This window comes from Pelodiscus sinensis, chromosome 4 (genome assembly GCF_049634645.1).
Source record: "Pelodiscus sinensis isolate JC-2024 chromosome 4, ASM4963464v1, whole genome shotgun sequence".
Taxonomy (NCBI): Eukaryota; Metazoa; Chordata; order Testudines; family Trionychidae; genus Pelodiscus; species Pelodiscus sinensis.
In genome coordinates this window covers 67,638,511-67,650,611 of record NC_134714.1, presented here as the reverse complement: position 1 = coordinate 67,650,611, position 12,101 = coordinate 67,638,511, and the positions used below count along the sequence as shown (strand labels likewise).

The window sequence follows — 12,101 nt, the reverse complement described above, 5'->3', positions numbered from 1 at the left end:
TCAGAGGATAAGATGACTGTAATTATAGTTAAAACTGCTTTTGTCTTAGTGTTAAAATATTGTAACAGAAAAATCAGTGTTAGATACAGGTGTGTACAAACAGCTGCCAAGGGTGAAATTAAGTACTTTACATGAGCAGGAGCTGAGTAAAATGTATCTTCCTGTTTAACTGCTTGGTGATGTCAGGTGTTCCTAAACCAGTAACAAATCAGTTTTACTTGCATTTCAAAACCTCAAACTTGTGAGAATACAGCTTCTTGCTTATTTTGTAAACTGGTGCAAAATTATGAACAGCATATGACAACATTTTTAGTGTTACTTAAGTCACTAAAAATGTACATATCCCAGAAAGCCTTTCATCTCTTGTCTATCTCAGAACAAGATGAAGAGGCAGATTTTTCAGCTGTATTTTCCTTTCCAGACAAAGCAGCTGCTGATCCCTGGTTACATTCACATCAAAAAGTGCTCAAAATAAGAGTACAGATGCTTAATTATTTTAGTTTTGTCACTTGAAAGCGTACCTCACAGTGATGCAATCAACTAGGCTTAGTTTTGGACACACAGACATTTAAGCCCAGGTTAGGTCACTTACAAACTAAATTTCCACATAGACTGACATCACTAAACCACTACAACTCCTGCATAGGAAGCGAGAAACCAACACACAAGAGTATCCTCCAACTCTAGAGTGTTGCTGCTTTCCAAACATCTCTTAAAAGTGCAAATTTCTTCCAGGAGACATCAACTGAACAAAGATTTGAAAGACAAATATCATTCTAGAGACTTCTGAAGTGGTAGATTTTAAAGGAGGAACTTACAGGGTTGTCCTGCCCCATTCGATTCTTATTAACTGCAGCTACTCAGGATGCAGCTCACTCAACTGAAAAACCTTTAATCAGTCTTTTTTTTAAAAGATTTCACACCTTGAGAGAGTGTTTTCTGTGGCTCATGTTCTTGAGTTACACTTACTTATGAGTACTTACTTCATTTAGTACATTTTAAAATTGAGGTACTGGGAACAGCGGAAGGCTGATGAAGACTACAAGCTGTATCAAGACTAAGGCTTAGTGAGACCAGTGTGGAAGTATGAGACTTGTTGAGTCTTTTTATTAGAGATAATATTCTGCTTGCTGCATTGTTAAATAAGCTATGGAGAATCCTACTTTTTGTAACAGTCTTAATCTAGTAGAAAGTACAGAAGGCCCCAACTCAGCTAATAGTCTAACAAAAAATTGGTGTCAAAAGCTGGAATGACAACCTGCACATGCGCAGAACCACACGGCTGGTGAGCGGAGCTCGCTGCTGCTCGGCGAGCCCTGTTCATGCTGATACTAAAATGTTCAGAGAATGACAAGTGTGCTGCATCATGTGATTAAGTCTTGTTTTGCCCAGAACTAAGATTTTGTGTGGAAGTTAATCCTTTATTCTCTGCCCGGACTATCCATGATAAGCAACAGTGACAACTTGCAGCCCTTTACCTTTAGAATCCTGTATCTGTCTCATTATTTCTTCTCTTTCTGCTTGTTCAGTAGCTGTAGTGACCCTAAACGATCCCTCTCTTGTGAATGTGGTTCTGCTGGCATCAAAGGTGGCAGTCACACCACACTCCTTCTCTCTTTTCTGCTTTCGCTCCAGACATGCTGCAAACGCACAGCCCACAGCATGACTCAATCGTTCCCCCTGTACAAGAAGACACTGCATCATATAGGAATTGGCACATACATTAATACATGAAACACACCAAGTGATAAGCTGCATTCCCCAAGAATCTAATTAGGGAGCCTCAGACAACTGCGAGGCCTGGCCATACAGCATAGGTTTAAGTTTAAGTTAGGAGGGATAGCTCAGTGGTTTGAGCATTGGCCTGCTAAACCCAGGGTTGTGAGTTCAATCCTTGCAGAGGCCATTTAGGGATTTGGGGCAAAAATTTGTCAGGGGTGGTACTTGGTCCTGCTGTGAAGGCAGGGGACTGGACTGGACGACCTTTCAAGGTCCCTTCCAGTTCTAGGAGATAGGCAATCTCCATTATTATAAGTTAACCCTCTGGGTACAAAGGCTAATATGTGTTACTATACAAGTTACTGCTGGAAAAGCCCTGTGTAAGAGATTTCCAGATATGTTTAATTCAACTGGTACTAAGATACCAGTGGAATAATTTGCCTTTGGGTTCTGCTCTAACTCTGTAAAGCCATTTTTGTAGTAGTAAGCATTCAAGTCCAAAAGGTTGCTGCTATTACAAATGTCAACATTTTTCAGGAGGTTCAGTCTCACAAATCTTGAGTACTTGTGCCTCTAATGACCCTGACTGCAGGTCTAAACTACTACTTAGACTTTTTGAAAAAATGGCTGTCCATAACATTCACAAGATTAAGATTTACAATGGTCCTATAATGACTTCAGATTACTGAACAAAGAACAAGGATACTGAGATACAAAGGGAGCTTCCCCACATCCAATCCCCCTGTTTAGAAGATGAGGCCAAGAAGGGAAGTTCATAACAGCAATGAAATGCTAAGAATCTTCATGACTCAGTCTAGTTTTTACTTGGCCTGCCTGGGTATAGGTACACAGTGATTTTTCTGCATAACCAGTTGGTATATAAAAGAAGATTTCAAGCCTTCTAGGTAACACCAATATTACTACTGATGTCTGGAATTCAGAAGACCCACTGTCCTATAAATAGTTACAGAAGTAACCTGCTTCCCAGTCTCCTTTTAAAATTAAAAAGCCAAAGGTGATCACGATTTATGCAGTTTAATTTTAATTCTGATAATCTGGATTACTTTGCCTTCTGTGTGTGTTTGCACACAAGAGGCCTCAAAACACTACCATCAGGTCTATATTTAATTACCCTCTAAAGAGTTTTTACCTCAGAGACTGTCATTTCTATTTCAGTTTTCAGATACAAATATCTTCTGTCTTTACTTTAAAATCTGTAGTTCTGTTCTGACTGCCTTCCATTTATACACCGCGCTGGGTACCATCTCTCTCCATAAGATGACTAGGCTACCACAAATGGGGGAGTAAACAGTTCAAAAAAAGAATTAGAGTTGCAACTATTCCAATAGTTATACAGTATTTTGGTTTAGTGTAAAAACCTTTGAGCATATTTTGTAGATAAATGTAAGTTTTATTACATATATACTTCACAAGTCTGCTAGATACAGCTCTTCATGCTTCTAGTCATAGCAAAAGCTATATGCATATCCTATTACACTCAACTTACTGTGTCCTTTACAGCCATGAAGCAGTGGCATATCCAGCGCCGGGTAGTGCCATCTCGACAGATATATGAGAATGCCCTGTCAAAATTTCGGTCTGGAGCACAGAAAGAAACCTTCTCTATTGTTTGATCAACTATAAGATCCTAAAAGAAACACACAAAAGTGTAAGAGGTGCTCACTTAAACACACATACACACACCATTTTCCATTACCTACAAGATGGGATAAAATAAAGGAAGAACCCCTGGTTCAAAAGCAAGTGAATCTAATACAGGTCGGATCTCCCTTGTTTGCAGGAGGGGAGGTCAAGGCTTGCTACTCAGCTGTAGGCTCTGCTTCCAGACAGGGCCAAGGTCCCTGCTGCCTGCCGCTGCCTCCAGCCCCTCACTGTGTCAGGCCTGGCTGGGGCTGCATTCCCCAGCACGCCAGCCCCAGGTAAGAGCTGGCTCCGCTGCCTCCAGCCCCAGCAGTGGCTGGGCCCATAGCCTGCCACAGCACTAGTCCAGACTGCACGCACAGCTGACTCCAGGCCCAGCTGGGGCTGAGCTCCCCACTGCTAGCCCCAGCCAGGACTGAGGCTGTGCTTTCCACTGTGCAAGTCCCAACCAAGGCTGCGCTCCCCACCTTGCCAGCCCTGGCCAGGGCTGTCCTCTTGGCCACCCACCCCACTATCTCCAGCCCTGCCTGGGGCTGTACTCTTTGCCATCAGCCCTGGCAAGGGCCGTGCTCTCCACCATGCTGGCCCTGCTGGAGCTGAGATCCCCACTGCCAGCCCAGCCTGGGCTGTGCTTCTGAACCTGGGCAGCTGGGGCACTCTGATCCAACAATATCTGTGGTCCTGCTGGACCATGGATGTTGCCAGACCAGAGAGTCCTGGAGTTTAGAGGCTCAACCTGTACTGGTTCATCACAAAAAAAGTTTGCAAGGGGTATGTCTGCATTGCAATAAATAGTCACGGGTGCTGTCAATGTCAGCTGACACTGGCTCACAGGCTTGGGCTGTGGGGCTATAAAACTGCAGTGTAGACACTGATTCATACATTTGGGCCTGTTCTCCAGCTTGAGTCCAAATGTCTATACTGAAGTTTTTTAGCCCAGCAACCTCTGCCCTGCAAGCCTCACTGAGCTGACATGGACTAGCTACAGGTGTTTTATTGCAGCATGGAATACTCTACACATACCAATATCAGGAGGATACTTTACCTGCCTTCAGACATGGAGAGTGACAAAAATTCTAAGAATTAATAATTCTAACAATTCATAGATGTGCTTCAGAATTAAGTGTCCACAATTCCTAGGATCTCTCTCTGGATTGGGATTTAGCTAATGTCATCAGGACAGACAGGTTAACCCATTTTAAGCACCACTGGCGAAACCAACTGCAAACGAGTAATTCCTACAGTGGCAAAGCAGGATATACAAACCAGCATATATGGATAAGAAGATGATCTAGTAGCTTGCAAAAAACAGATCTGCATTTTGCCAGGTAGATATTTAAGAATTAAATCTAAATAAAGAGGCTAGATGGTCCGGATATGCACAGATCAATGGGAGAAATATCTATTAAAACCCCAGACTGCTTAAAAGAAACGTACCAGTGGGACCTCCCTTGCTGCATTTTTGGAAGCTTGCTCATAAAATATAAGAATCTGGAATTTCAAATGCACTATCAACTGGATTGACAAACAGAAATTTCTTTATGCCTTAATTTTTCACAAATCTCCTAGTAGATCCTGGAGATCAGTATCAGGGGAACTCTACATGTACATGTGGCTAGAAATGATTAGGAAAATGTATTTTCCAGGCAGATGAAACAAGAACAGTATTTCAGGCTCACATATTTTGTTAAATGAGCCTAGGATGCACTGCAGAAAAAGACAATACAAATATGCATTTCAGGTGGTTCACTGAAAATTCAGTTTCACTAAGTACAGGCAGTCCCCGGGTTACATCAATCCGACTTACGTCGGATCCCTAGTTACAAACGGGGGGGAGGGGCGGGGGCACGCAGCTAGTGCAGGGTGCCTCCCCCACTGTCGCCACCTCCGGTGGCGCGGGGGGCGCTTCCCCCCAGCAGACCAGGGAGACGCGGAGTGGCTTTTCTCGCCACGGAGGACGCAGGTCTGCTGGGAGGAACAAGACACCAGCCAAAAGGGGGCACTCCAGAGTGGAAAAATTAATTTCCTAGGGAACAGCAGGAGCAGCAGGCAGTGAGACCCATTGTGTTACAGTCCCCATCTTGGGAGCAACAGCTCCTTCCCTCTTCAGCACTAGAGCTGCAAGTATCTTGTTAGCGTCACGTGAAATTAACAAGTCCCTTCCAGCCTGGCAGAGGTGAAGCTGAAAAATTACCCAGTGGTGTGGGTGGGCAAGAATGGGGAGGAGCAGAACAGAAGGGAAGAGGGGATAAGCCCCAACCCCACACCCTGGCTGGAGTGGAGCAGGGTAAGCCCCGAGGGGATGGGTCTGGTTGCAAAGTGAGTGAGTGGACAATGAGGACCCATCTGTGGCTAAACTCCTGTTCCCAACACAGAATTTTTCTTTTAACATTAATCCTGTGGATAAATTCACACACACACTTCACAGGAAGGGATTTCCATTTTCTGCTCAGCAGAATACAACAACAGCTTTGATTGTATCAATATTTCACTGTGCTCTCCAATGACTATTGATTACACTTAATACCCATTTCACTGAACCATCTGTAGCAAATTCTATTTGGAACAGTAATATGCATTGAATAAACTTTTTTTAGTTATAAAAAACAAAGATTCTGACTATTAAATGAATAACTAGGATCTTTCAGGTACCCCAAAAGGAAGATTTGGATATAGCATGAAACACTGAAACTTATGATCAATTTTTAATTAAACTATCAACCAAAAAAACCTTCATATCAAAACAGTATGTGTTTTTCTTAGAATAAGGAAGTTGTATGAGAATCAGGGTCTTTTCCACCTAACTCCAGCTCCCCCCCCCCCCCCACAAATATGTACCAGTTCCGACTTACATACAAATTCAACTTAAGAACAAACCTACAGTCCCTATCTTGTACGTAACCCGGGGACTGCCTGTAATGAATAATTCAACTGGTTTGTAAATCTCTCTGAGACCTGTATTTGTCCAAAAAAGAACAGGGCTTCCAATGTTTAGAGGCATTTTGATACAATGTAAAATCAAAATCTCACCTTAGTTTTTTCATCTACAACTCTGAGTCCATCTGCCGAAACCCACAAGACTGCCTTAACTGCTTTCTTTCCAGTCTTTCAAGGGAAGGAAAGAGAAAAACCACAGTATTACAACAACATTACCAGATTGTACACCCAATTCCGCTTTCCAAGAACCACAACAGTAAGTGCAGATGAATTCCAAGGTCAGTAGAGCTGCCCAAAGCCAGATACTCAAATCAAACTGCAAAACATTCAGAGAACCAAGCCAAAGCCAGTATTTCAGAAACACAATGCAAATGAGGGGGAACAGGGAAAGGAATAGAACAAGTCAAGTTAAAGACAGGTTAATACAATCATTTATAGGTAAAGAATTCAAGATTGAATTGTTCACCCATTTGAAAAGGTCAGCTGAGAAAACAATCAGATAACACTAATGCATAAGGAGTTACACCACAGGTAGCTTCTATAGCACAAGTTTAAATAATGTAAGAATTCTTACCTGATCTTTCCACCGCCCCAACCCTTTGCCCCAATAGTCATGAAGCAGAATCACGGTATCACCTTAAATCACAGTATTGGAAGCACCCGCAAAATGTTACAGTGGTATGCACTTTTAATGTAGAATACTTGCACTTAGCATTGATGACTAATGATATTCAACTATCAGTTAAGTGTGCATTGACACTTTAGACAAGTAGGATATATTTTTATTAAAAAGGTTTAATACATCTAGCGAATATTGTGGTACAATATGAAAAGGTTAAAATTTGATATGGAGCATTTTGGCAATCATCCAAAACGTTACTGGGTATTTTTACCTGCTTTGAGTGGAGAAGCTGAGAGAAAGAACTTTAAAAGCTAAAAGTGCCATTATTTTTAGATATTAAAATTGTTTCATTTAAGAGAAACATGCAGAATACTGCATAACACCCATCATCAGAACAATTTTTAAAGAATGATCTCTCACACTGGAGTTGGAGCAGTTAACTGTTTAGTTAAAAACACCATTTTGCTGGTTATGCAGAAATGCTGCGAGAAGAAAAATTCTTTTCCAAAGTACTGCATTTTCCTATTCATGGAACTGTAAAAAAAAGTATGTCTATTTTATGTTCTCATGTCTGCCTACCCACCCACCCTTTTCACATTTCAGCCCGATAAACAATTTTCTCCTTGATTTGTTGTATATACTAGGCTTCTATCATGCCACAACAGTAAGTTCTATAAAGAGGCACCAAAGTGAAACCTTTGTATAACAGCAATGGGACACAGAAGCAGAAATGTGGATGAATGAGTGATCTCTGGTGGCCTTTGTAAGAATAGCTGTTTTTAAAATGGTTCCACTAGGCTACATCACTGATTTCCAAGTGTTACTCCTCATAAAACACTAGAGTACAGCTGGCCTATGATTCATCCCAATTTAAACACAATGGATGTTCTAGTTATGCAATATTGATTTTAGAATTAGTATGTATGGATAGGATATTTTATTGTGTGTGCTAGAGTTATAACTCTTCACTGGTACCACAGTGGTTCCATTATCAGAGGAAAGATGGGGAGGAGGGAAGAGAACTAGGTAGTTTGTTGTAACTGCAACCGACTGTCCCTAATTTCTGAACCAGTGAGATACAGGGTGAAGATAAGCACATTATCAACTCCTCCATAACTTCAGAATTCTTCACAAATCTAGGTAACATGTAGGTGTGTCTCCTTTGATTGTTGTAAAATAGGTAACAGTTGCCTTTAAACTATCCATGTTAATCAATATCTGTGTTTCAGCAAATATAGAAATTGGGGGGGAGGGGGGAAGGAAGAAAAATCAATCTTCAATGAAGCTGGGTGGGAAAAATAAGGAAAATGTAACTTTCTCCAATCAGTAAATACAACCTCATTCCAGGACATTAAAGCTTCAGGGAAGGGTCTTTTAAACCACTGCTACAGAACCAACACTTGTTACAAGAGTTTTTAGAAAACAAACTCAGCCATTTGGTTCTAGATGCAAGCACTGATCCCAAGCAAAGTATATCCCCATTTTCTACCACCAAATTCCAATTTCATGAAGACATGAAACTCCACCACATATTCCTTAGAATGAAGAGACTGGAAGATGAAAATGTGTATTCCTTCTTGCACACTGCAATCGCAAGTTTGCCAACATAGGATTGTCACCCCCAAAATCAAGGATTGAAACATTCCTACTATACCCTACCTTTTAAACTTCTATAAATTTTTAGAATTGTTATTATAGTCTTTGCAGTCTGCATTCCAAATGTAGAAATATAGCCTGCAGCTTCACAGCACAAGAGGTTTATTTTATTGATATGGCGTTAAAAATTCTTTGAAAGGTTCATGCACCTTAATTTTACCACCTGATTCTTAGGGATGTAAGCAACTAATCGACTAGTTGACTATCCGATAAGCAAAAGCTTGTTGGATAGCAGACACACTAGTCAACTAGTTGCTTCCCCCCCACTTTCTATCAGAAAGAGGCAGCGGGGGGTGGGGGGCAGAGAAGAGAAGAGGAGGGAGTGCTGGGGGGAGCTGGCTTAAAAGCCAGTTTCCCTCCCTCCCTCCCAGCTCCAGAACATACAAGATTCCCTGCTGGGGCTCTTGTAAATTTCAGAACAGAAGCATTGCATGGAGCTCAGGGTCTGCAGGGGACCTCACTGGCCCCGGTCCTACGTGGTATTTCAATCTTTGAAATTCCATGCAGCACATCCACCTTTGAAATGCGTCAATAGCCGGCAGACTCTTGCTACATTTCAAAGAAGCGCCCTTATTGACTAATCGAATAGTCAATGAAAATTCCATAGACTATTCAATTAATTGATTAATCTAATTTTAACATCCCTACTGATTCTATCACCTGATGAAATTTAGGTAGATAATGTAGCCCAATTTTTAGAAGACTTCAGCAAGGAACTCTCCTTTTTGCAAGAAATCCTTGATAATCTAAATTAAATGAGAAAACTTTGGTCATGACAAAGTTCCAGATCCTCTAAAATTCAACTAGTGATGTTTTCTTTTTCTGTCGTTTAGAAGTGTGGAACATCTGCTGAATCCTGAACCTACTCTTCCCAAGCTTGGTTCAGGATACTAAGCTGTATGATGGGAATGCCGACAACCTGACAAGGTGCAAAGAATAATTTCCATAATCATTGGAACAAAGAGAGGATTGTGCCAATGGTCAAAATGAAGTCCTGTACATATGGCACTTACTGTATTAGCAATATTTGGGGCTGCCAACACATACAGTGTATAAAGTATTGACTCCACCATGACAGAAGACATCCCATTCACCAGGCTATATAGATTAAGTTGTGTCAGAGACCCCAGTGTATTATTAATCAACGAAGTATGAGTGAGTGAAAAAGAAATCATAGGCACTGAAAGTACCAGACATACAAATGGACAAAGTATGTGGGACCTGTGGTATTAGGAGACTCCATCTTGATCTCCACCAAAGTCATATACGGAGATTTTAGCAGCTCCTCAACTCTTTCCAAACAGGAAAGCTTTTGAATTATATGAAGTGAAGTGCAGACTTCATAGTAATTTACTTCAGTTCTGCTCTATTTCAGTCAGGCATCAGCAGGAACATCACTTCTCTCCTTACTTCTGAACATAACATTATGACCAATTTATAATCTGTGCTAATGTGACAGCTGCCACCTTGATCAATACAGGAGGACTGAATCAGGGACCTCCAGAGCTAAAAGCAAACTTAACAGATTTGCATTCTTTGGTGGATTGGGCACACGGAGGATGCATGACATGCACTGACTAATGGGCTACATCAATGCTTAAAAATGGATATCAGAAAGCAGAAGACTGAAGCTCAAGTATGCAGGTTTTGGCGTATTAAAAGCTTTAAAACAGCGAAGACCACTGTGCACCAAGCTGATCATTGGAACTTAGATGTTGCAAAATAAAAGGTTTCATTTTTAAATACAAGTTTCTAGCCCATTAGAGTAAGACAGACCTTTGAATGTCAGCCAGTTAGCACTGCCTGGACTAAAATAGCTCAGACTACATCTAACATTTGGAGCTCAGTGTGTGATTCCTGCTTGAGCAGAAACTCATGGTAGCTCTCACAGAGCTAACACAATAAACAGTACTGCAGCAACAGCTCCAGAGGCAGTGGCAAGCAACAGCAGCATAGGTTTGTATTCAGGGTGAAGAGCCCATCTAGATACCACAGATTTGTACAGGACTGGCTTACCATGAGGCAAACTGAGGCAGTCACCTCAGGAGCCAGACTGTGGGGGAGTGCCACTTAGACCCAGAGTGTAGAAAATTGTGTCTGCTGCTGGTGCATATGTATTCTCTCTGCAGTACCATGAGAAAAGTAGAACAGGAAGAAGGCAGAATTGAGACCTTTCAAAGTCTTGCCCAAGCAAGGGGACATCATTTGAGCTCCCCACGTCAGGTGCCAAAATGTTGTGGGCTGGCCCTGGATTTGTAGATAGTGTGGCTCCCACCTCACACTCCTGCTTACAACTGCCTGTGATGCCATGGTTACACTACTATTTTTAGAATGCTAGCTCGATGAGTATTATTGTATGTTTATGTGAATTAGGAATCACACTCCTAAGCTTCAAGTAGAGACATTGCATATGAGTATATCTACACAGACACCTGTGGCTGACCTGTGAGGCTAAGGGACTATTTAATTGCATTACAAATGTTTGGACTTGGGCTGCCAGGACCCTTCCACCTCACAGGGTCTTAGAGCCTAAGCTCCAACTTTAGCCTGAATATCTACACTGCAATTTAGACAGTCACTTAGAGCCAGTTGGGTGGGTCAGCCGCAAGCTTTTAACTGCAATGCAGACATACCTTAAGAAGTATGAGATGCTTCCATTCATTTTATTGCTGTCAACTCTCAAGTCTGAACCGTATACAAATACACAGATACATTTATAATTTCTATGCATACAGAGACAGACATTCATGACAACACCTACACAAATACCCATAGCGGTGGTATGCATATGCTGACCATTTCACCTGACCTTAGTCATCACATCCTCACCCTAGGCAAGTTTTATTTTTAACCCTTCCACCTATAAAAGCAGAACATAAATTTATCCATTGTATAGGGCTCAGAAAATGAGGATTTAGAAACTCAATCATTATAATATAGCACTTTTCATACTTTATGATTTTAAGATCTACGATCTTGGAACCTTGGCACAAGCCCGACAGTTGAAAGATTTATTCATTGGCACCAGTCTAAAGCTGATACTTGTCACATCAGGCAAGTATTTAATGTAGTAAAAAAAAAAACCTGCTGGTAGTTTTAAACTCCTAGAAGCTTTAGAACCTCTGAATTAGTTTTAATGGAAGCAAATCAATAGGGAATGTAGAGATGAAGTAGCAAAAGCTGTGAGAAACACTGTTACAGATACTCTTAGCAAAATTCCTTGATATATGAAAGATTGATTTTGCTTTATGATTTCCACGTCAATTTAGGCAATTAACATTTCAATTTCTTTAAGATAATACCCCCTAAGTGGTTAAAATAACAGTTTTCAAATACTGATAAAGCCTAACTGGATTAAAGCGAACCAAGGAACAAGGTGAGAAAAACTGTAGCAAAATACTGCTGATCAGAAACAGGAGTTGCTAAGTCATATGATTTCAAATATTTAGTAAGTTCTCTTTCCTGAAAGTATGTGCAAGATATTGCTCTTCTGAAGAGTTGTGTG

At 41.2% G+C, this 12,101-nt stretch overlaps 1 protein-coding gene across 5 annotated transcripts in view; it reads right to left on the bottom strand.

The window, feature by feature from the left end:
• The window catches only part of NUMB (NUMB endocytic adaptor protein), a 124,552-nt gene that overhangs the window by 9,773 nt on the left and 102,678 nt on the right, over positions 1-12,101 (bottom strand). For all 5 annotated transcript variants that reach the window (XM_075927268.1, XM_006128599.4, XM_006128597.4 and 2 more), the window contains 3 exons: positions 6,412-6,486; positions 3,227-3,367; positions 1,479-1,680 (listed from right to left, as the gene is read on the bottom strand). In XM_075927268.1, the coding sequence (XP_075783383.1) occupies positions 1,479-1,680; positions 3,227-3,367; positions 6,412-6,486 (418 nt within the window). The remainder of the gene's footprint in view (positions 1-1,478; positions 1,681-3,226; positions 3,368-6,411; positions 6,487-12,101) is intronic.